This window comes from Leucopleurus acutus (genome assembly GCF_964270905.1).
Source record: "Leucopleurus acutus genome assembly, chromosome: 6".
NCBI lineage: Eukaryota > Metazoa > Chordata > Mammalia > Artiodactyla > Delphinidae > Leucopleurus > Leucopleurus acutus.
Genome location: NC_139149.1, coordinates 118,624,896 through 118,648,416, shown reverse-complemented (window position 1 = coordinate 118,648,416; position 23,521 = coordinate 118,624,896). Strand labels below are relative to the sequence as shown.

Below are 23,521 nucleotides of genomic sequence, written 5' to 3'. Positions count from 1 at the left end.
GGGCCAGGTGCTCCCAGGTGCGGGAAGGAGTAGGGGCAGCGCGAGGGCGGAGGGCGGAGGGCGGAGGGCGGGGCGGGGGGGGAGGGCGGGGCGGAGGGGAGGGCGGGGCGGAGGGGAGGGCGGGGCGGAGGGGCGGCCCCACCCCACGGCCGCCCCGGCCCGGCCCCGGCCCGCGGCCTGCCGGGAGACGTAGGCCCGAGCCTCTCAGGAAGCAGGACTCGGAGTCCCAAAGAGCTCCGCGGCGCGCCTGCGGGCCGCGACACTGCTCGCCGCGTGGCCTGCCGGGACTTGTAGTCCAGCGCCTGCGGGCGCCGCGGCGCAGGGCGAGAGAGGGACTCGGTGTCCCAGAGAGCCCCGCGCTGGGCCACGACGCCGCGCGCCCTCGCCGTCGCCGCCGTCGCCGCCGCCGCCGGGCTTTCTCCGGCCGCCGCCGACACTGTCGCTGCTTCGCGGACTGGAGGGCCCAGGCATCTCCGGGCGAGCGGAGGCTGCGGGTGGGAGCCTTCGTGGGCACTGCGGAGCGGGCCGGGGGAGGCCGGGATGGAGCCCCCCGGAGGTGGGCGCGCTGCCGGGCGGGCCCGCGCCTGGGGCGGTTGGGGAGGGGGCCGGGCGGCGGGGGGAGTGGGGCGGGGGAAGGGCTCCGGGGGCGGGGTCGGCGGTGGGGGTGGGGCGCGGAGAGGGCACTGGGGGAGGGGTTAGGGGCGGGGGTCCGGGGTCTGAAGGAAGGGCGGGGGCCGGGGGCGGAGGTGTGAGGGGCTTCGAGGAGTGCCCGGTGTTGGGTGGCTCCTCCGGGGAGGCATTGGGCTGGGCCGGGCGAAGAGGAGAACGCGGCACTGGGGATCCTTCGGAGGAATGGCCCTTCTTTCTGACTCCAGCCCGCCCTCAACCCCAGCTGGTCCCCAGATGGTTGGAGGAGGGGGCGGCAGCCGGGTCCCAGGGGAGCGGGGAGCCCCGTGTACCCGGAACAGGGCACCGAGCAGGCCTGCTCTCCCTGCAGTTGACTGAAGCGGGTGAGCCGAGTTCCAGAGCCTCCAGGCGGGATTTCGGGGCCTCCCGGCGGTGCAGCGGATGGTCTGAGAGCCGCGCAGACATGGCTCACCTCAGGGGATTTGCCAACCAGGTAAGGGGGGCGTCTGGACCGCGGGCGTGTGTGTCGTCGGTGCACGTGCGCCTGACACGGACCGCTGGGTGCAGGGTCTGAGAAAGGGCGCTTCACCAAGGACTGTCTGTTGAAAGTCGTCCTGGCGTTTCCGAAGAGCAGCCCCTGCTAAGGCGTGTGTGGGTTGAAGGGAGGAGCTCGTGGGGAGCCCTGTGATGCACAGCCGTGCGCAAAGCGGGGAGCAGTCTTGCGGTGCTCAGGCTTGGTGGGTGCAGGGCCGACTCCGGTTGGCTGGTTTGCAGCGTTCTGTGGGGCAGGAGTCTCCAAGTCTGTCAGCGTAGAGCCACAGTGCAGGGTTAGCGGAGGGCGTGCAGAGACGTATCTTGGGAACCGGGCCGGCCCGCAGGAACCTGGGTCTGCGCATCTGGAAGCATGTGGAAGGTCGGGGTCCACATGGAGCTTCGGCCTGGGCAGGGACGCTGGCCGTGTCCGGCTGGGGCAGGGGCTGGGGGGGGACGGGAGGGGCTGAGAATGGGATTTAGCAGCTGTTGGGAGAGTCGGTGTGCAGGGAAAGCCGAGGACACGTGTGTGCCTGTTTCTCTCAAGGGGGCTGGAAAGGGCTGCCCCTGGGCTGGAGGTGCCTGCCTGGAAAGCGCCCACTGCCTTTCTTTTCTGGTTGATTGGTTCTCATAATTCCCGACACCCAGCCACTTTGAGGCGTCTGGCTTTGCACTGGGGACCCTCCACAGTGTGCCCTGAGGCTGGGTGGCTCTGGATAAGAGCGTCGGGGCAGCCAGCTCTGGGCTTCTGGGCCATACGTTTCCCCCTCTTTTGTTAGTTCAAATCGAGTGTGACCCGAAGCTGATGTGAGGTGAGCCACCTGGCAGTTGGGTGTTCCTGCGTCCTAGCTGTTGGGTCTTGTTCTCATCCTGTCGGCTCCAGCGTGGTTAAGGCTGAGCGCTCTAAGGTGTCGGGAGGTCCTCTTAAAGAGAACTTCCGTGGGCTGAGTCTGAGGATGGGTGCTCGGGAGGAACAGGAAGCGTGTGTCTGTGTGTGGGCGGCGGGGCTGGGGTCAGGGTCAGCTCCAGGCCCAGCTGGGCTCCTTGGAGAAACCTGGAGCGCCTCACACAGTTGCTGGGCAGGGCATCCTGGACCGGCTGTGGCTGCAGATGGGCCCCAGGGCCTGCTCGCTGACGCGGACGTGAGCTGGTGGGTTTTCGTTCATCAGTGACATCTTGTGTCTTAAATTACATGACTCAGATGCTGGGAGGGAAGTCTGGCTCGAGTTTATTTTTATAAAGAGCTATAGGAGTGGCTCCCGTGGGTCCCAGAATGAGAAATGGGAGCTATGAGCCCCCCCATACCTGTGTGCTGATGGCGCTTGGAGTGTGGCCTGGGCCTCCGGATCACATGCCCGGGGAAGGGAGCGCAGGCCCAGAGGAGCTGAGGAAGAGACCCCAAAGGAAGGAAGCCCCTTTTGTCCTTTTAGGGGTGGAGAGACTTGGTCTTTGTCGGTGGCAGGAAGCCTGACAGGACGTTGTTTTCTCTTGAGACGGTTGTCACTGTGGCCCTTCGAGGCGGCCCCTGCATGGGGCCGTGGGTGTGCTCCTCCACAGGCATGGGGGAGCCCTGCATGTCAGGCCCCTGCCTAGCTGGTTCCTGCCCTGCCTACAGGCTCTGGATGGCTGCAGGCAGCACCGCGTGCACATTGGCTGCCACCCTTCGTGGGGTGGTGGGGGCCGTTGGGCACCCCTCATCTTGGAGGGTGACGCTTATGGCAGACGTATCGCTAAGTGGACATACATACAGACACACTGCTGAGTGGCAGCTGCAGACCTGGCAGCCCCAGGGCTGATTCAGAGAACCAGGGTCTGGGCCCAGCGAGCAGCCTGAGCGATTGTCCAGACCACGCGTGTTGTCAGGAAGGGCAGCCTGAGACCCAGGCCCCGGAGCACTTGTCTCTCCTTCCGCTGGCAGGGCTGTGAGCAGGTTGTGTCTGTGATGTGCCTGTAGGGTTGGGGTCACGGCCAGGAGCCTTCCTGTCACGCTGTCTGCTCAGGGGACTGGCCTGTAGCGGTGGGGACCCAAAGAGTGTGAGAGTTGGGGCCAGGGCTCCCTGCTTCCCTGCCGAGCCTGGAATCTGGTTAGGGGTCTGCCCTGTCTCCCACTTTGGGGCCGTGGAGGGCTGGGCACCCTGCCTGGGGTATCCCTGGTCAGGCCGCTGCGGGGGACCAGCCCCAGCCCTGCCCCGCGTGGAGAAGACGGGGAGCGTGTGTCGCTGGCAGAGGCCCGAGAGCTGGAGGGACAGTGGTGCCCATCAGTGCTGCCGGGCCTCGGTCCACCTCCCCTGGGTCTTCTCTGAGACCACCGCAGAAGGAGCGCTGGTGGGACCGGAGGCGTCCCCGGGGCCGTGCCAGCCCTGCCTCGGGCTGGGGCTGGGGCTGGCGTGCGGGTGAGTGGTTTGCTGGACCGGCCCCCAGGGGTGCGAGAGGCCCTCCTGGGCTGGCTGAGCCGAGGGGCACGGGCGGAGGGGCAGGCAGAAGGGGGCTGTGTCCCAGGCTCGCTGGCCCAGCCCTCCCCGAGGCCCCATCACCTGCCGCCCTCTCCTGGGAAGGCAGTTCGCTGGCCACTTGGGGTTGACACGTCATCTCAGTCTGGAGCCAGCTGGGCCGCAAACGGAGCTCTGCCTGGGCGTGAACCCCAGGGGTGCACGTGGGCTCTGTGCTCCCCAGGGCTGTCTCTTCCGGACCTGGTGAGCGCGGCTGCCCTGGGATGGGCCCGCCCTCAGCACCATCACGGACAGCGCTTAGCAGCCGAGCAAGTGGTGACGCCGCCGCTTTGGGTGGGCGCCCCCCGAGACGCCCTCTGGGTGATGGTGCTTGGGGTTTGGAGGGACGTGAGTCCTGGTGGATTTGAGGCCCGGCAGGGCTTGGAAAACCCTTTTCACCTCTGTCTGGACTAAATGCTATGCTCCCTGCCAGCCTTTCCATGGGTCCCACCCAGAGCTGCTGAACCTCACGTGGGTCCTGGGGCTGCAGCGCCTGTGCGGCCGCTCCAGGCTCTAAGAACGTGGTCGGCGGTGGGAGTGAGGTGATCTCAGAAGCCCAGGGGACCGCGGGGCGGGGGTGGGGGCGATGCCAGGGGTGCCCCACCCGCTCTCTGGTGCTGCTGCCTCCACGCAGCCCCACGTGGAGCTGTCTCGCCTTGGATGCACTGAGGGTCAGGGACAAAAGCAGGGTTGTCACCGCGGATGCCCCTCTGCCACAGCGTCCAGGTGCTGGGACAAGGAGGTGCCGAGCGCCTCCTGCCCCAGCGGTTCAGCGCCTGTTAGGGTGGTTTTGTGCTTCTGCCTTGAGCACTGGGTGGGACGGCGTTCCGTATATTTGAACCTCCAAGATCAAGCACCCAAGAAAGTGTCAAGTTTTCAGCTCTGCGCTGGTGTGAGGACTGATCTGGGGGCCCGAATGGGACTCTCTCTAAGGGGTGTGGCTTCCGGGTGTGGCTTCCAGGTGCGCAGGGAGAACTCGGTTAACGTGTGCTGGGTTTGTTTTTTGTTTTAATTAACAGGCTTTATTTTTTAGAGCAGTTTTAGGTTTACAGGAAGATCGGTGAGAGTTCCGTACATCCCTCGTCCCTTCCCCCGGGGAGTCTGTTATAGTCACTGATCCAGTGTGGACAGGCTGTTTCTCACGAAGCCGGCAGGGCGCGTGAGGCTGGCTCCTGGGTGGTTACAGCGTCGCCCAGGGTCGTCTCACGGGCCCCGCCTCCCTGTGCTCTACCGACTTGTCCCTCCTAACCCGTTACTGTGCTTTGCTGGGCCTTCCCCAGGCGTGGGGTGTGGGCAGGTCGGGGTGACCTGCGTGGCCCCTCTGCCTGCCCACGGCCCTGGTTTCTTGGCGAGAGCCCAGGTCTCGCCGCGCTTTCTGGGGGCGTTTTCCCTTGTGTGGAGGGTAACTTTATCTTCTGAACGAGAAGTGATAAAGGAAGCGAGGAAAGCATCTGGGGGCACTCCCTGGCTCTTCGCGGCTCTTGGGGTCACTGGCTGCCTGGCCCGCTCTCTGTCCCCAGCACTCTCGCGTGGACCCCGAGGAGCTCTTCACCAAGCTCGACCGCATCGGCAAGGGCTCGTTTGGGGAGGTGTACAAGGGCATCGACAACCGCACCAAGGAGGTGGTTGCCATCAAGATCATCGACCTGGAGGAGGCTGAGGACGAGATCGAGGACATCCAGCAGGAGATCACGGTGCTCAGCCAGTGCGACAGCCCCTACATCACGCGCTACTTCGGCTCCTACCTGAAGGTGCCTGCGGGCTGGGGGCTTGCTCTGCGCCAGCCACGCCTGTGCCCACCCCTCCGGGGAGCCGTCCAGGTTCCCTGTGGCCAGCACGGGGACGGCCCCGGCAGTCCCCGTGTCTGCTTGGGAGGCCGAGGCTGGGTCTGCTCCCACGTGGGCCTGGTCTGAAGGGCAGGGGTCCCGACAGGTGAACACGGACCCAGCCTCACAGTGGAGAGGGCCCCCAAGAAGCGACAGCCCCCAGGGCCAAGCGTGCATGCAGAGAGGGGCCTGGCCTCGTCCTGAGGGGGAGCCCTTGGGAGGGCAGGGCGTGAGCAGTGTCTCGGGTCGGCCGGCTCTGGAGTGGCCTGGCTGCGCCCGCTGCCTGGGCAAGGGTGCATCTGTTGGGAGAGCTCTGGGACCCCCGCAGCCGGAGCCTGGAGCCCTTCCCAGGAGGGCTTTGAGGGAGGGGGCTCGGCTGCTGACCGGGCACTTGGTCTGTCTGCAGAGCGTCTGCAGCGGGGGCGTGGTGGGAGGGGAGCCAGGCTGGGCTGCCACAGCCCGTCCCCGGTGGGCGTCCTGGCTGAGTCACCCCGGTGGGGGCGTGTGTCGGGGTCCCATGCTTGTTGGCTGCCCCGTGCTGATGCGCGCTTCTCTGGTACCAGAGCACGAAGCTGTGGATCATCATGGAGTACCTGGGCGGCGGCTCCGCCTTGGACCTGGTGAGGTGTGGGCCGCGCAGTGGGTGGCCCGCAGGGCGGGGGGCCAGACTGAAGTTGTCTGGGGGTTGTCCTTGGGCCCTGGGTTCCTGTGACCTCCCTCCCTTTGCCGTCTTGGCACATCGGATGTTCCTTGGGACCCAGCCGGTGCTGAGGGGTCCCGGGCCTCTGCAGGCCTCTGGGGGGTAGGGTGGTTAGCTCCCCCAGGCAGACAGCTCAGGGGTGTGGCCGGGACTCCGTTCTCAGCTGTTACGTTTACAGCGAAGGTGAAGGTAGCGTGTGTCTGTCCTCAGAAAAGGGCCTCCCCCACACCCACGTGACGTGGCATCTGGAACTTCTCTCTCGAGAGTGGGTAAAGAAGTAGGAAGCCCCCGCCATCCAGAGGGTCACCCCGCGCCCGGTAGAGAGGAGGTCGAGCTCAGGCCTTGGCGCTGGCTCTGGGTGGCAGGGAAGGGAGGGTGGGCCGGCGTTACAGGGGAGGTCCGAGTGTCTCCTCTGTGTCTGCAGCTTAAGCCGGGTCCCCTGGAGGAGACCTACATCGCCACCATCCTGCGAGAGATCCTGAAGGGCCTGGAGTACCTGCACTCGGAGCGCAAGATACACCGAGACATCAAAGGTCCCTCGGGGCTGTGAGGTGGCAGGCGGCTCTGGGGCATGGGGCTCGCGGTACTCAGTGCGCCCAGCCTGCGCTCCCCGTGGCCTCGGAAACCCAGCGGTTCCATCTTGCTCTGTCTTCCAGAAGACACTGCCAGTAACGGACAGAGCTTTCTGAGTACCGTGTCCCTGTGCGCTGGCAGAGCAGCTCTGCACGTAGCGTAGGAGGGACCCTATTTAGGCCAAAAACATGGACTCTCGCTCAGGTCTTAGATCTGAGAGTGAGGTGTAGTTAGGGCAACCGTGCTGGTGTACACGAGTGGCCAGGCCACCAGGGAGGGACCTGGCTGAGGGGCTGACGGGAGGTGACTGGCAGAGTGAGGGGACGGTCAGGGTCACCTCCGCCTGTTGTGTGACTTGGGAGGAAGGGCCGTCGCTCTGTTTGTGGGATTTTTCGTAAGAGGCGACCACCACGAGGGCCCTGGAGCCTGGCCGGGGGGGAGCACGTGGCTGTGCCCCTCACCTGCCGGCAGTGCCCTGGGGCCCTGGTCAGGTCGTCGGGCGGATGCCAGGAGGGAGGCGCTTCCTCGGGCAGCTGCGTGCGGGCGGGAGCCCTCGTGGCGCGGAGGGTGACGCCCCGCTGTCCTGTGTCGGGCAGCTGCCAACGTGCTGCTCTCAGAGCAGGGTGACGTGAAGCTGGCAGACTTCGGGGTGGCAGGGCAGCTCACGGACACGCAGATCAAGAGGAACACGTTTGTGGGCACCCCCTTCTGGATGGCGCCCGAGGTCATCAAGCAGTCAGCCTATGATTTCAAGGTGGGCGCGGCGGGGGGGGGGGGCAGGGTCGCGGGCGGGGGCGCTCAAGGTGCCCCGGCTGCAGTGGCCCCGTGTGGCTTTCCGTCCAGGCTGACATCTGGTCGCTGGGGATCACGGCCATCGAGCTGGCCAAGGGCGAGCCCCCCAACTCCGACCTCCACCCCATGCGCGTCTTGTTCCTGATCCCCAAGAACAGCCCACCCACGCTGGAGGGCCGCCACAGCAAGCCCTTCAGGGAGTTTGTGGAGGCGTGCCTCAACAAGGACCCCCGATTCGTAAGCACCTCCAGGCCCCCCGCTCCAGCAGGTGCCAGCTTGCATGGCTGGGCGGGTTCTGGCCGCGCTGGAACCAGGCCCCAGGTGTGTGTGTGTGTGTGTGTGTGTGTGTGTGTGTGTGTGTGTGTGTGTGTGTGTGTGTGTGTGTGTGTGTGTGTGTGTGTGTGTGTGTGTGTGTGTGTGTGTGTTGGGAGCTGCGAGGCGATGGGGCCTGAGGCCCCCTCCCCTGTGCCAGGTGCCCCCTCGCCCCAGCCTCTCTTGGTCCAGGGTGGGCTCTGCTGCAACCCCCGGCGGGTCCGGGGAAGCTCCAGAGGGCTCCCCCCTGGCAAGGACGGCGTGCAGCACCCCCCAGCCTCCCTGTTGCCCCTTCCCACCCGGAGGCCCCTCACCGAGCCCCCGGGAGCAGCAAGGCTGAGGCCCAGGGCTCGGCCCAGGCTGTTTTGCGCCTGAGCCCCCGGAGCTCGAAGGGCAGAGCTTGGCTGCCCGGCGCCAGGTAACCCGTGCCCGTGCCCGGCAGCGGCCCGCCGCCAAGGAGCTCCTGAAGCACAAGTTCATCACGCGCTACACCAAGAAGACCTCCTTCCTCACTGAGCTCATCGACCGCTACAAGCGCTGGAAGTCAGAGGGCCACGGCGAGGAGTCAAGCTCCGAGGACTCCGACATGTAGGGGCCCCGCTCGTCCTGTGGGGCTTCGGTGGGCACAGGGGCGGGGTCCCTGCTCGGGGGTAGGAATTGGGTGCTTGTTCCTGGTGTCGCGGGCCCAGCGTTCAGGGCCGTGAGGCCAGGTGCGCTTCGCGGCTCTTGTGACTATTCCTCCTCCCCTTCAGCGACGGAGACCCTGAGGACGGAGAGCAGGGCCCCGTCTGGACGTTCCCCCCCACCATCCGGCCGAGCCCGCACGGCAAGCTGCACAAGGGGACGGCCCTGCATGGCCCCCAGAAGGTCTGGCTGTCCCCGCGCCCACGCCAGGAGGGTGGAGGCCTGTTCAGAGCTGACTGAGGGGAGGGCTGTGGGGGGGCATGTCTCCTGGGCACGTGTGCTCCCCAGGGCGGGTTTCCAGGAGACCGGAAACGGGGCACCTGAGTTCGCTGCCCTGCTCACCCCTCCGCGCTTTGTGTTTGCAGTCAGCGGAGCCTGTCAAGAGGCAGCCGAGGTCCCAGTGCCTGTCCACGCTGGTCCGACCCGTCTTTGGAGAGGTGAGGGCCGGGCCTGGGGGGCAGGGGCTGTATTGCTGTTCTTCAGAGATGCTGCCCCCACAGGGCCAGGTACGCTGGCCAGCCTGCCGGTGCGCAGGCTTTCTGGGTCCCGTAAAGCCCACGAGGGTGGACCTGTGGACCCGGCCTTCTGAGTGGAAGGGCCAGGGATGGCTGGGGCAAGCTGGCCTAAGGTGACCCTTAAGTTCCCAAGCCTGCCAGGGTTCTCTGGGGTCTCAGGGCAGCTTTGATCGTGAATTACTGTCTTAGGACTTTTTGTCTTGAACCAGAAACACGGGGTGACTCTCCTGTCTAGAGAGGCCGGGAGATTTAGATCTTGGTGTTGGGTGTCAGGCCCTGGGCAGGGAGCCCTTAAGGACAACTCCCCAGTGGTCACGTGACCTGGCGTCTGTGTCACCTGCTCATGGGCAGTCGGTAGCATCCCCAGGAGCATAAGTCAGCCGGCAGTGGGTTGTGGTCAGGTCAGGTTCACACCCAGGGTGTCGCTGGCACCTGGAGCTCGGGGAAGGAGGAGGGGATGTTGAGCGTGGCAACAGCAGAGCCTTTCCACGGAGGGTGGGGTGCGGGCACGGGGCAGGGGCGTCAGGATGCAGGCAGGCACGCTGCCACCTCCAGGGGCCTGGAATGCCTGGAGTGGGGGGAACGGGATTGGAGGGACTGCCCCTGGTTGTGCGGGCACCTGGGGCTGTGCGGCAGGAGCTCTTGGGGCTCAGCGTGGACAGCTGGATCAGAAGCCTGAGCAAGGCTGCCACGGGGCGGGGCCGGCAGCTCTGGGGCTGCATGGTGTGTGCGCGTGCGTGTGTGTGTGTTCATTCGCGTCCCAGCTGCGAGGGGTGGGCCGTGGGCTGGGCCGTGGGCTGGTGTGTCTGGGTAGGGAGGTGGGTGGGGAGGTGGAGCCCCACCTAGGCTGGCTGGGGCCCCCTTAGGGTCCTGACGCTGTGGGCTGGGCCTGCCTGAAGTCGGCTGCTGGGGGGGTGTCCTGGAAGGTGTGCACCACTGTTTCTGTAGTGTCGGGCGTGGTGGGGACGGGCTGACCAGTCTCCAGCCCCTCCCTGCCAGGCCAGTTGCAGGGAGGGCATCTCTCTCCTTTGGGTCCTCACAGCCCCGCGGTGCTGGTGGCCGCCTGGTCCCGAAGGTCGGGCCGGCGGGTCTGGCTGTGTCTTCTCACTTGGCGGACCTGAGCTGTGGGCTTCTAGGACCCTGGTCAGGGGGAAGCCACGTGATTGGAGAGCCAAGGCCTGAGGACGCGGGTGCTGCAGGGGCAGGCGGGGGGTGGGGCGGCCACTGCCTCTCTTGGGAGCCCCGCCCGCAGGCGTTCCGGGGACCTGCTGTCCCAGCTCTGTGTGGAGGGACCACGCTGCGAGTCACAGGCGAGGGGAGCAGGCCACCAGCCTGAGCCTCTGACCAGGCGCACGGGGGTCTCTCTGCAGCTCAAAGAGAAGCACAAGCAGAGCGGCGGGGGCCTGGGGGCGCTGGAGGAGCTGGAGAACGCCTTCAGCCTGGCTGAGGAGTCCTGCCCCGGCATCTCGGACAAGCTGATGGCTCAGCTGGTGGAGCGCGTGCAGAGGTGAGGGTGCTGGGGCGGGGGGGAGGCCCAGGACGCGCTTTGGGTGCTCGCCCTTGGGACAGGAGGCGGCAGGACGGGGCCGCACTGGCTTCGCTCGGTGTCCCGGAGACCCCACCCCGGCCGGCACTGCCAGGCGGCGGCAGCAGTGACGGGGCCTCGGGTCCGCAGGTTTTCACACAGCAGAAACCACCTGACGTCAGCCCGCTGAAGCCGCTGCGGTTCGCACACAGGGGAGAGAGGGGTCTTCGTCTTGAGCTGCCTTGTCGAGGACCGCGCTGACTGGAAACCCCGTGTGCTGTCGGGGCCGCAGGCCTCCCTGCCGGGCCACGCCCCCAGCCCCGAGCAGAGGGCCGCCCCGTTGCCACGACCCCCTCGTGGCCAGGCCACGGCCACACTCGGCAGCAGAGCGGCGCCTGGCCGTCCCCTCTGTGGGCTCCCGGGCAGTGCGGCCACCCAGACTGAGGGGCAGATATGCCTCCTCCCCACCCGGCCCGATGGCCCTTGGAGGTTGTAGATTTGCCTTGTGGTGTTGGATCAGGTACCGTGTCTTCTCATAAGTACTTGTCAGCCAGAATGTTGTTTTTTAAGAAAAATCGAACTTCCTTGCTTCCCTAAATAGCCTGAGGGTAAGGAGTTGGTTTTCATAGACCGTTGAGAAGTTCCTGCCACTTTCAATAAAGACCTGACTTGGAGACATGCTGGTGGTGGCCGGGCGGGGTCCACAGCCTGCGCTCCAGGCCTCTGAGCTCGTCACAGCTAGCAGGGACCACGTGTGCCCACTGGAAAGAGAGGGGCAGCACGCAGGCATACAGGAGATGCCCTTTATTTTTAACCACACGCAGGTTAGCACAGCACACCTCATGGGGGCTGATAAATTACGGGGACTTTGCTTTCCACTTTGCAGAGGTCTGGGGGGTGGGCGGCAGAGTGGTTTCTGCTGGACTTCCATGTGGCTGTGACCCAGGGGCCCTGCCCACCCCCCGTTTCACCCAGCCTGAAGGGCAGAGTCCTGCTCTGGAGGCGCAGAGAGGGCAGGTGGGCACCAGCCTCGGCAGTGCATGGAGCCGGGCCCATTTCCACGCACGTGTGTGTTCATCCCGCTGCCCCATGGGGCCAAGGGGGTGACTGGGTCTTGAGGGGGACTATGCCCCTCCCAGGTGTCCCTGTGAGTGGGGCCCATCCACCCAGTCTGGAGGGGGGGACACGGGACGTGCAGTCGTGGGCACGTGCTGCTCTGCTTGCTCGGGTCTGTCCTCAGCCGGGCGGGGTGGGCTTCACGCCGCCTCCTCGGAGGTCCCGGCCCTCCCTGGTGAGGTGCTGGCGCTCTTGATCACTTCCATCCACCTGAGAAGAGGTTTCGGGACCGTCAGGACCGGGACCCGTCCCCCGCCCACAGCAGATGGTTTGGGAAGCGGGCGTGCTCTGACCATCAGACCAGTGGGCTTGCGCTCAACTGTCTTCCCAAGAGTGACCCCAAATAAGGAGGGCATGGGACTCAGCATGGGCCAGTTAAAAGCCTGGAAGCAGTGCTCAGTCCTTCCTTTCTAGGACCCAGAAAACCCGCCTCTGGTGTCCTCAGTGGAAGAGGGAGAGCCGAGGAGATACGGGGGGCCCTGGCAGCCCCCCGCGAAATTACCTCCCTAGCGTGTATTTGCTCTCAGCCCGGAAGAAGTAGACGTGGGACTTGAACTGGAGCTTGAAGACGTGCTCCTTGTGGATGCCGTCGGCCTCCCCGGGGAGGCTCACGCTGTAGCCCAGCAGCGGGAGGCTGGCCAGGGGGCAGTCATCCTGGAAGGCAGCAGGGCACGCGCTCGCCAGGCACCCAGCCCCCCGCCTCTCCCCACACGGCAGCAGCGGCGGGGCCAGGCTCGTTCAGAACCGAGGGGGTTCTGTGAGGGCGCAGTGGGCGGGCCTGGCGGTCCTGCAGTGCCAAGGGCAGAGCCCCCCTCGGGCTCGGTTAAGCACCCCTACCTGGTGAGTTTTGTAGAAGAACAAACAGAAATTGGTGAAGACCACCCACAGCTTCTGCCAGCCGCTACTGTTCTTGAACTTCCTCAGCAGGTATCCCGAGAGCTGGTTCTGGAAGGAAAAGAAAAGCCTGTGGGCACGGGTGTCCAAGAACCGCCAGCCCCAAGACAGCCACTCTTGCGGGCTCTGTCCTCCCAGGGGCCTCCTGGGAGCAGGTGTCTCCCCAGGGTCACCCCCCCACAGGCTTCGCTGGCTCCGCACTGACACGAACGCAGTGCCCTTCCCCGTGCTCTGACGCTCTGCTCGTTGGCAGCTAACAAAGGAGGGTGGTAAAAAGTCTGGACCACGAAGTAGAATGGCGCTCAGTTTCTTTCCCGTCATCACCAATCCCCTGTGACACGGAGCCCAGACAGGAAGGTTCTCAGGCGGTGGGGGGCAGGGGTGCCCCGTAAACAGAGGCCCACGCAGCCAGCGGCCCGGCCTGCAGCGTGGCGCTGTTAGGGAGAGGAGGGGCCGCCCCGCTCAGCCCCGAGGCCTGCGCCGCTCTGCGCTGGCCCTCCTGCCCTCCGGCCGGCGCCACCGCTTCCGTCCTCGCACCTCGCGCTGGGGCGAGGCACACGGGCCCGAGTGCATCCACAGACGGTAGGGCCCTCCCCATGACGCAGGCCTCTGCCCCCGTCGGGGCTGATGCTCACGAGGGCCCCGCGCCTCTGACACGTGAGGGGGTGGCACAGACGGTGGACGCGGTGTCCAGGGCCACTCCGCCGTCTTGCAGGCCCCAGCGAGCTGGCCACAATCCCCGCCCCCCCCCGCCCCCCGCCGTGTCAGGACCCACCCACGCTCCTCACCTGCTCTGCTGGTCCCTCCCCCAGCTTCCGCGGAAGCTCAGGACAAGTGGAGGCAGAGGTGGCCCAGGCGCAAAGAGGCCGCTCCCGGTGAGGGAGGCAGCCATCCCAGGATCCCGGGGCGACAGGCCCTTCGGAGAGAGCTCCTGACGGCGCCCTCCCGGCCCCGCCCACCCGGGCTGCTCTCCCCTGCCACCGTGGACCCCGGGTGTCCCATCAGCCCACACAAGCAGGGTCTCCAGTGGCCGCACCTCGACGGCCGCGCTGCGGTCGTCTCTGGAGATGCTGGTGGTGCGGTCCCAGCACACGTGCATGGCAGTGCTGGCCCGGTGCTGGCCCGGCCCCCCTGAGGAGCAGCGGGCCCTGCGAGCGTCGTCTTCCGACTCCTCCAGAGAGACCTCGTCGGAGGGCCCTGGGGGAGAAGTCAGCCCCTGCTCAGAGGAGACGGGACCCGCCCGCGCCCCCGGCCAGCAGCAGGCAGGGTGCGAGACCACGTGCTGCTCCTGCCAGAAGAGCTCCCGCCCGCCCGAAACGTCCCTCGTGGACGGAGAGCACGTGGGCCCAGCGGGCTGCCCGTGACCTGGGTGACACCCACGGGAAAGCTTCCTTGTCTCCTGGGGGCCCGGCCAGCACTCACTGCGGGAAAGGGGGCACAGCACGCTGCCCAGCGGTGCCAGGGCCGTGTCGGCGCTGCTCTTGGCTGCATTGATGGCAGCGTTGAGGTCCCTCATCCACTTTTCCTTCTCCAGCTGGGTGCTGCGGGGCAGGGCCGAAGCTCAGCCACTGGGCAGGGCCCCCTCCCACCGGAGGGCAGAAGGCCAGGGTGCCTGCTTCCCCCTCGTGCGCCCTATCCTTCGGGTCCAGAGGGCTTGTCAGGACGCTGCTGGAGGCCCAGCCTGCACCTGTCACGCTGGAACGGGGGTGCTCTACAGGGTACCTAGTTCCTGGAACGGGTGTTTAGGTCTCTGGGGCTGTGAAGCTGAAATATGAGACTGGGTCCTGGATCATAAATTAAGCTGCCAGCGTTTCCCGGTGGGAGTCCAGTGCCCTGTGCTCCGACATCAGCCAGGACCCCGCAGGACGGGAGCTGAGAGCCAGGCGCCGCCCGCCCGGACACAGGACGACACCTTTGGAAGAAGCTGGGGACGCGGGCTCCCACAGGGGAGGGACCAGGCACAGCGTCCAGGCCGCCAGGAGCTCGGGTCGCCTTGCTGTCCACAGGGTGTGGGGAGTGGGGAAAGCGTCTGTTTGCTCCTGTGCTGCGGCCCAGCCAGCCTCCTGCTGCCCAGCTCCGGGGCGGGAGGCACGTGACGCTAGGCCTCGGTGTGGCCGCCCCGCCGGGCTCCCCCCGCTAGCCCGCCGGCCCCCTCCCTTGAGCAGCCAGCAGTGTCACAGCCAGTCTCTGCGGATGGTCTCAATGGTCACAAGCTCCCACGGACAGTGAAGCTGCTCCTGCGGTCGCGTAGCTTTGAAGCAGTGCTCGAGGGGCTGCGTGTCCCCGCGACCGCGACACTCTCACAACTCAGAGGGGACCAGGGCCGCTGGGATGCGGAACGCGGGCGGAAGGCCCTTACCTGGCTGCCACCACGACTGTCTTCTGAGCGGCGTAGATGGTGAAACAGTGCGGGACAGACCACTCATTCTCACGTTCTTCCACCTGCGGGCGGGAGAGGAGGGGAGTGTGACCCGGAGCGGGGCTGGCGGAACCCGAGCTTGCGGCAGGACACAGGTGCCGACCAAGCCCACGCCGACTCTACGAGGGGTTACAGGAGACACAAGGGACCCCCGCGCCATGGCGCCTGCTGCCCAGGTGGGCAAGCTGAGGGCCATGGGCACCCAACTACTCACCGGTGGGTCCAGCACTATTAGCTGAAAATCAAGCACGGGAAAAAAGGTTGAGCATTTTAGTTGAAAAGGGAGTTGGACAATTCATGTTTATAAAGTGGTACCAAACGCTAACAGAGTTAGATTCAGGCTAATCTCAGTTATAAGAGATTAAGAGAAGTAACTCCAGAACAAAGTATTCCTTAATCAGACCTAACAGCCTAGAGGAGAAACTGTCCTCTGACCAAGTGAGCTTGTTCTAGGAATGAGGAAGGTGACTGATGGAACCCACCCTGTCACAAAGTCAAAGGGAGAAGAGTGACCATCCCCCTCCACATGCTGAAACACCTTTGCCAAAATCCCACACGTTATTTCTGATAGTATCTCTTATATACAAACAGAAGGAAACGGTGTCTTTCACAAGCCAGGAGTCACCATCCTTCCCTCCACAGTCAGGAGCGAGGGCTGGCTGTCTGTCCCCAGGACCAGCCAGTTACAGGTGACCCACCCCAGAACATGGGATGCCAACCACCGAGCCTCACGCTGGACTTAAAAGGGTCTGAAACTAACAGGAGCGCAGCCAGGAGGAGAAGGTTATCAAGATGTCGGCCGCCCCCTCCAAGTCAATATGTAAATTTAATGCAATTTCCACAGAAACGCCAATGTTGTTTCTTGAAGGAATCTGTCCAAATGACTCCAAAGTTTATTTAGAAGAATTAAATAAATACTTGAGCAAAGAACTGTTTAAAAAGAAGGACAAATAAGGGAAGGAACTTACCCACACAGTGACTAACCCTTACACCACCACTAATTAGAAGAGTGTAGACTGATGTTGGGACAGACAGAAATGGAACAGAACCTTCAGAAAGAATCCAAGTGTAAGGACAAGAATTTTTTATATAATAAAGGCAGACTTTGGGATCAGTAAGAAAATGGAGGATGTAACAAATAATGGGAAAACTGACTATACGAGGAGAAAATGTTACATCCCAACCTAAAAACATCAAAACCAACAAATTTTAGGCGGATTAGGTAAAAGAGAAAAAACCGTAAGCACAGCAGTAAAGAAAGTCCCACACCAACGTAGTCTTGGTGTGGGAAAGACTTTCTGAGCCCGTGCCAAGGACAGAAACCCTAAATTAGGAAAAGATGGACAGACCGACCACAGAAAAACATCTAAGTTCACCCCTTCAACACATATTCGTCGGGCCTCTGTGCCCGTGGCCATTCTAGGGACAAGACAAACGCGATCCCCGTCTGGAGGGACTTTATAAACTCTGAGGTGACACTGAAGTGCAGGCAAAGTGACGGGAATTACGTACCTGCAAGGCACCTGAGACCTGGAAGGGTTTAGGAACGCTTCACAAACACTAACAGGCCAGAGCGACAGACGCGCCCGGTGCTTCCTGGGGGAGAGCAGAGGGCGCAGGAAGCGGCCTTGCTGGCCATCCCTGGGGCGCGGAGGATGGGGTGGATGGCCAGCGCTGCCCAAGGCTGGGACGGCGCAGGCGCAGACGGGCCTGGAGGGAAGGCCACCCAGTCAGCCGCTCCTACAGCCACTCACTGGGAACAGGGAGCCCCAGGCTCACATACACGCGTGGCGGTTTATCTCAAGGCCGTAACTAAGGACGCGTAGAAAGATCCAATGGTGCTGTTTCTAATTCTGAGAAACTAGACGTAGCCAAAACGTCCGGTGCAGGGAGCTGGTTAACTAAAGTGTGCTCCGGCGCCCCAATCCACTACTCATGGCTCCTGAGCCGGTGGCAGAAGCAGAGGACACAGGAGCATGTTCGAGGTGAACTGCCGAGCAAAACCAGTGCAGATTACAATGCAGCTTGTGGAGGGTGTTCCCCAGATGATGGCGAAATGCTGACGGCACTTACTACTGGGCAGTAGTACAACGATGAGTGCTTTTCACCGTACATCTTCAGTTTTTCTCTATGCTGAAGGTATAATTTTTAAAAGTATACTTTAAAACAGATGGGGTCTGCTTCCAGGGATGGCAGGTGAGGTCATTCAAACTGACCCCTTTTTGCTGAGAGTTGGAAAAGCTGAACAAATGTTACAGAGACACCTGCGGAGGCTCTGATGCTCTCTGCAAGGTGGTGCAGCGCCCAGGGTGCGGATGGCGGGGAGAAGGGCCAGACGCCACGAAGGAGAAAGGGGCGGAGGACGGCGCTGACGCTTTGGGAATTGGGAACTGGACAGGGGTCGGACCCCACCCATCCTACACCTGGACGGGGCCTGGCAGGGCTGCAGGGAGAGGTGCTCACTGTGTAAGATGTTCTGGACAAACAGCACATCTTTATAGCAAAAACCTGAACTTGGCCTCCTATCTCTGCTGTTCCCAAAGATGGGTTCCAGGCCGAGTCTAGGTTTACACTCAAGAGGGAGTCTCTCCATGACCTTTAAGGCCACAGAAGGCACTGACCACGGAGAAGAAGACAGACCGCATCCCATTAAGACGAAGAATTCCCGCTCATCAGAGACAATATTAACACGCCACGCGGCACTGAGACGGTGGGGATGCGGACACGCCCTGGCGGCATGTGGTGTGGACAGAGCATGAGGTGCGGCCCAGCCCCTCAAGAGCTCTGAAGACAGAGCTTGCGCCTCTTCACGGGGTGGAGGTCAAAGGACAAACGAGAGGACACAGCACGACTCAGTGGAGGTCACCGGGAGCTTCCCTGGGGCCAGTCCTGCCCTGCAGCCCACCCTCTCTTTAGCGGTGGTGGTCTCTGTTTTACCATTATAAAGCTGTGTGTGTGTGAAATAACTAATTATGATGCCGAGAGAAACCCAAATCGTCCGTATGAAAGAGAGAAGTATAAAATCGAGGAAGTGAACACTCTACAGTCTTAAGAATTCGGGGTCCAGCTTTCTCTTCTCAAAGCTGTGTCAGCACCCAACCCCTCCAGCAGCGCGGTGGCCCCAGTGCCCGACCCGGGCTTTTCACGGAGTCTCCCGCCAAAGGACAGGGCTCCCTGGGAGGAGTAGCTGGGTTCCTGGCGGAGCTGGGCCTTGTCCTGCAGGGGCTGGTGGCCTTGGTCAAGAGGCCCTGGAGGGGCTGCAGGTGGGGCTGTTTGAGCACCGAGAACAGTAGCCATAACAGGGTGAAAAGGCGTGCACAGCCCGGCAGGTGCTGCCACGCGGCGCGGCCCCCGACCCCCGGTCCGGACCCGCCCGGCGCCGGGCGCTCACCAGCATGCCGTGCAGCGGAAGGAGTCCCCGGATCCTGAAGCGGCTGGTCCCTGAGGCACCTCTGCCTGTGTACAGCAGCATGTCTGAGAACTGAGGGACCAGAAGCTTTAGACAAATGAATTCTAAAAACAAGTAACAAGGATTCAACATCTTAACAATCAGACCAACTTCAACTCCAAGGGCCCCGTGTGCTTACGCAGTTTGCTGGAGGTTTTTGGCAGAAAAAGGATTTTTGTTCCATTCGTACAGTCATTTTGCCACATGGGCCAGCAGACCTCTTGGCCGGCGGGAGGCGCTGGGGGGCTGGTCCTGAAAGTCACCCCCACCCAGGAAGGCTGGGGTTTGAATCCACTAGCTGGGCGCGAGGAAGGGAGCTGACAAAAGGGGACCTGCTGGCGGCAGGGACTTGCTGGGAGGACCTCTGGGCTCGTGAGTAAGGCCCTGCGAACTGACGCTGGCACGAGCAGAGCGGTCCTGCAGCCGCAGGTGTGTGCATTTTTCTACCTTCGGGCTTTTGCTCATCCTGCAGACAGGTGCCCAGAACCCAGAATAAGGAAGGTGGCAGGCCCGGGAGTGTTTCTGCGACCCTCTCCGGCTCCTGACAATGAGGCCGCCCGCCTGGACCGCGCCCATCGCACCTACCAGAAAGAACATCCTCTGCTGCAGGCCCTTCCTGGTGAGCTTGTGGAGGCAGCCCTCGCGGATAAACTCCTGCAAGACACCATCGGGGTCCCTGTGTGCTGGCCGAGGGCACCTCGGGCCCTTCCGCGGCGCCCTCCTGCCCGGATGGATGCCTGAGGACCCGCCGTGCCACTCCAGCCTCCCTCCCGTCCGCTCCCCTCGGTCACCCGCATCCTGTTTGGTGTCGGTTAACTCGGTGCCTGGTCTCTGAGCTCCCACAGGCCGGCTGTGCTGAGAGCCGGCACACAAGGCAAAGGGCATTGTTGAGGGGCAGCTTCTGGAAGGTTCCACCATGGAGATGACGTGAGTTCAGCTCTGAGAAAAGCTGGGCAGGGCAGCTTGAGAATGGGAGGGAGGAGGACAGGACACCTGGTTCCCACCAAACGTCACAGGGGACTTGTCAGCTGCCACCCTGGCGCTTGAGCAGAGGATTCCTAAGGCCACGAAGGTGCTACGGCCCAGAGTGAGACCCTCCCGTGGGCTGAAGCTCAGCGGAAGCCCCCCGTGTCCCGGGCAGCCCTCTCCCCCCGGGACTCGGGGCTCCCCTCACCGCCGGGCCGGGCCCCGCACCTGCCTCCGGGGCACAGATGTCTGACATCCCTAACTGCCTGCGCCCTGGCTGAAGCACTGTCCCGGGGACCCCAACAGTCCGCTTTGGACGATTTCTGGGGACTCTTCTGCCGTCCGCTGTTCTATCAGACAAACAGCACGGGCTGGTGCCCCGAGAACACCCCGGCCTTAACAGCCCTCAGATGACCTGAGCAAGGGCACAGGGAGGAGAGCTCACCCAGTAATCCTCACGGACACAGCGGGATGAGAAGCCAGCCCCAACCCAAGGGACAGCCCTGCAGGAGGAGGGCGGCCCCCAGCCCTCTCTGGGCCGCAGCTGGCCGGCCTTCCTGCCGTCGTTGCAGGGCCAGCTCCGCCGCTCCCCAGAGACCCCAGCCCTTGGGGGTGCGCTTCCCGAGGTCCCGCCTCCTCAATGCCTGGCAGTGCTCACCCTCGGGGCCTCGTCACCCACCTTCAGTTCACAGCCCTGCTCTTCGACCCTGCGCTCAGACAACTGGGGTGGGCTCGTCTCTGACTGATGCACGCATTTCACTTGGGGAGGCCAGGAACCCCGGGGGTTAAGGCAGGACTCGGAGACCCTGACTAATAGCAGCGGTGACGGCAGCAAGGCCGCCCCGGGGAGCCCGCCCCGGCCTCTGCTCTACGTGGCTGCTCTTGTTTATTTGCCCCTCTGGTGACAGTTTCCTGGGGCCACCATCTATAAGTCACTGCGTGGGGCACTCAGAGAAACAACAGTGTAACAAGAGCCCTCCCAGCTCCCAGCCAAGGCCCTGCTCCAGGAGGGCAAAACCTTCCTTAGTCTTGTTTCTTTGAGCTCATCGTCCCACACTCGCAGTACCTTTCTTCTAACAAGGGCTAATGCAAAACAGGATTTATACACCCGCGCTCCAATACTCTTACGTTTGTGCTGAGACAGGAACATCCCACATCCCTGTGCAACCCTTTGTTTTCGGGATCTTAGTTCCCTGACCAGGGATCGAACCTGCGCCCCCTGCATTGGAAGCATGGATTCTTAACCACTGGACTTGTGCAACCCTTAAAACAATTTTCTTTTGCTGACAGTACTGAGTCCAAAGCAAAAGGAATTAGTGACAGAAAGTAAGCAGCCTGGGAGACATACAGACCCATGGATACAACTGAAGGTTCAAAAACGAACTCACACTCCATGGCCCACTGATTTTTGACAAAGGAGTGAAGACAGTTCAGCAAAGGTGTTGGGACAACTATACATCCACTTGGAAAAGAGCAAAGTTGGACCCATATCTCACACCATACACAAAACTCAAAATGATCAGCTCTAAATGTAAGAGCTAAAACATAAACAGCCTTTCGATGAAAACACAGAGGCAAACCTTCACACCTTGGGTCAGGCAACGGTTTCTTAGCTATGACACCTAAAGCACAAGCAACCAAAGAAAAACAGACAAATCAGACACCAGCTAAATTAGAACCTTCAGTGTTGTAAGTGATACCATCAAGAAAGTGAAAAGATAACCCACAAAATGGGAGAACATATTGCAGTCATGTCCTGGCAAGGGTCTGGTATCCAGAGTAGATAAGGAATCTCGCAACAGTGAAAACACAACCCAATTAAAAGGTGGGCAAAAGACTTGAACAGGCATTTCTCCAAAGAAGGCACAGAAATGACCAATAAACATATGAAAAGATGCTTGATGTCAGTCACTAGGGAAATGCAAATCACAACCACGAAGGGATGCCACTACGTACCACCAGGACGGCTAGAATCAAAGACAAGATATGGAGAAGGGCTTCCCTGGTGGCGCAGTGGTTGAGAGTCCGCCTGCCGATGCAGGGGACACGGGTTCGTGCCCCGGTCCGGGAAGATCCCACATGCCGCGGAGCGGCTGGGCCCGTGAGCCATGGCCGCTGAGCCTGCGCATCCGGAGCCTGTGTTCCACAACGGGAGAGGCCACAACGGTGAGAGGCCCGCCTACCGCGCAAAAAAGAAAAAAAAAAAAAAAAAAAAGATATGGAGAAGTCGGAACCATTCTATACCCTTGGCGGGAACGTAAAGTGGTGCAGCCACTGTGGACAACTCTGGCGGTTCCTCAAAACGTTAAACACAGGCCCGGCAATTCCACTCCTAGGTATGTACGTTTGTGCCCAGGAGAAATGAAAACACATGTTCACACAAGGACTTGTACATGACATTCACAGAAGCACTATTCACAATGGCCGAAAAGTGCAAACAACCCAAGTGTCTATCAGCAGATGAACAGGTAACCAAAATACGGTGTCTCCAGAGAATGAACACTATTCAGGCACAAGAAGCAATGAAGCCCCAACACAACACACAACACGAATGAAGCTTGAAGACACTGCGCTGAGTGAAAGAAGTGAGACACAGAAGGCCACACACCGTGAGAGTCCATGTGTATGAAATGTCCGGAGAGAAGCCCAGAGACAGAAAGCCGATGAGAAGCTGCCAGGGACCGGGGAGCGGGGCGGGGGCGGCTGCTGACAGCGATGGGGCTTCTTTTCGGGGAATGAAAATGTTCTGGAATTAGTGGTGACGGTTGCACAACCTCATGAATATACTGAGAGCCACCAAGTCACACATTTTGAATTATATCTCAATTAAAAACAGTAACCAGTTCACAGAACTTTCTCAAAGTCACTCACCCTGCCGGGAGCAATAAGGTTCTCTATGCCGACCAAGTCCCGCTGCAGCTCCATCAGCTTCTGGAGGTTCTCCAGCCGGACGAGGCTGTGCTGGAGTGTGGAGGTCACCTCCGTGATGGCCTTGAGGGCTTCTGCATGGGGAGGTCCCTCAGTACAGGTGCCCGGGCAGGTGAGCTGGGGGTGGCATGGTCGAAACCCTCCACCCACCAGTTTGTGACAGGAACTGACAATTTAAAGGTGGTTTTAATTCCAGGAACATTGTACTCAAACTCCTCACAGGACTGCTAGGGACAGCAAGTGTGGGTCCCTGCAGATGACCTGAAACGTGGACTCGTTCAGCCCAAACTGCTGACTAGCCAACGCTCACGCTCGGTAAAGAGAAAGGGCAGAGTCTTTATAAACAACTATTTAACGTTACGGGCAAAGCAGCGTCGCCCACCCTCATTTTACCTGTGCTGCTCTTCTTTCACATTTCCCCTAAAATGCATGGAAACATTCTGGGCAATTTTGTCCCCTCCTTTTTGGCAAACACAAAACACTTGCTTTTAGGATGCAGAGGAAGGGCGCTGTCCACATCATACGGTCTGTTTTGCTCCCTGTACGTCAGAAAGTTATCTGATCTATTCTCAGGACACCGGGAGACCCGCTGGAAGGAAGGGCTACCTAGCTCTTCGTATTGTACTTTCAGAGACAGACAGCGGTGACCGGACCTGAGAGGCAGTGACTTCCTGCTCTACGTTTGTGCTGCAGCTGGAAGTCAGTCCTATCTGAGGTCACAAGGGTCAGGGTTTATTCCCTAGTCCCTCTCACCAAAGTCAGGAATGACAAAGCCCACCGACATCAGAAGCTTCCCCCAGGCCACGTGGCCCCCCAGGTGTGCGGCTCAGAAGCAGACCACCGACCCCCTGCCCTGGGCGCCGCGGGCGGAGAACGGGGTGCCCGCGGGGGCGGGGTGTTGGGCGCGCACTCACCGCGGCGGTCGGCGCGGTCCTGGTCGCCGCGGTCGGGGTCCTGGCGGTCGGAGGCGCACAGGCGGCGCAGCAGCAGCCGGTAGTGGCGCAGGCGCTGCAGCGGCTTCAGCAGGAAGGCGTTCAGCGGCAGGTAGCAGACTTTCTGCAGCTCGAAGTCCCGGCGCAGCGCCTCCAGCCTCCGCAGGCGCCTGCTTGCTGCTTCCAGCTCCGTCAGGACCTCGTGGAGCCTCTGGAAGTGGCGGGTGAGCGTCTGCGGGGCGGG

At 62.3% G+C, this 23,521-nt stretch overlaps 2 protein-coding genes across 3 annotated transcripts in view; one reads left to right on the top strand and one right to left on the bottom strand.

Moving 5' to 3' along the window:
- The first annotated feature begins 420 nt into the window (after positions 1-420).
- Positions 421-11,243, top strand: STK25 (serine/threonine kinase 25). Of its 2 annotated transcripts, none has more exons than XM_082841449.1 (12): positions 421-494; positions 998-1,120; positions 5,168-5,398; positions 6,037-6,093; positions 6,598-6,706; positions 7,343-7,500; positions 7,590-7,775; positions 8,293-8,438; positions 8,603-8,717; positions 8,900-8,971; positions 10,420-10,556; positions 10,725-11,243. In XM_082841449.1, the coding sequence occupies exons 2-12, from the start codon at positions 1,091-1,093 to the stop codon at positions 10,762-10,764; spliced, it is 1,281 nt and encodes a 426-aa protein (XP_082697575.1). In that variant the 5' UTR covers positions 421-494; positions 998-1,090; the 3' UTR covers positions 10,765-11,243. The 2 variants fall into 2 exon arrangements, with proteins under 2 accessions (XP_082697575.1, XP_082697574.1); XM_082841448.1 differs by having other exon boundaries at positions 435-556.
- A 365-nt stretch (positions 11,244-11,608) lies between these two features.
- FARP2 (FERM, ARH/RhoGEF and pleckstrin domain protein 2) overlaps positions 11,609-23,521 on the bottom strand; it is a 93,124-nt gene continuing 81,211 nt past the window's right edge. Inside the window, exons 18-27 of the mRNA XM_082841885.1 lie at positions 23,260-23,509; positions 22,289-22,419; positions 19,037-19,105; positions 18,395-18,484; positions 14,944-15,026; positions 14,007-14,125; positions 13,621-13,781; positions 12,528-12,635; positions 12,193-12,344; positions 11,609-11,900 (exon numbers count right to left, since the gene is read on the bottom strand). Of these exons, the coding sequence (XP_082698011.1) occupies positions 11,831-11,900; positions 12,193-12,344; positions 12,528-12,635; positions 13,621-13,781; positions 14,007-14,125; positions 14,944-15,026; positions 18,395-18,484; positions 19,037-19,105; positions 22,289-22,419; positions 23,260-23,509 (1,233 nt within the window). The 3' untranslated portion in view covers positions 11,609-11,830. The remainder of the gene's footprint in view (positions 11,901-12,192; positions 12,345-12,527; positions 12,636-13,620; positions 13,782-14,006; positions 14,126-14,943; positions 15,027-18,394; positions 18,485-19,036; positions 19,106-22,288; positions 22,420-23,259; positions 23,510-23,521) is intronic.

Bases quoted from the DNA above. Each gene is read 5' to 3' on its own strand.
- STK25 (XM_082841449.1), top strand. From the start codon at position 1,091: ATGGCTCACCTCAGGGGATTTGCCAACCAG. The intron at 6,707-7,342 runs GTCCCTCGGGGC...TGTGTCGGGCAG, and splicing joins GATACACCGAGACATCAAAG to CTGCCAACGTGCTGCTCTCA. The intron at 10,557-10,724 runs GTGAGGGTGCTG...TCGGGTCCGCAG, and splicing joins CTGGTGGAGCGCGTGCAGAG to GTTTTCACACAGCAGAAACC.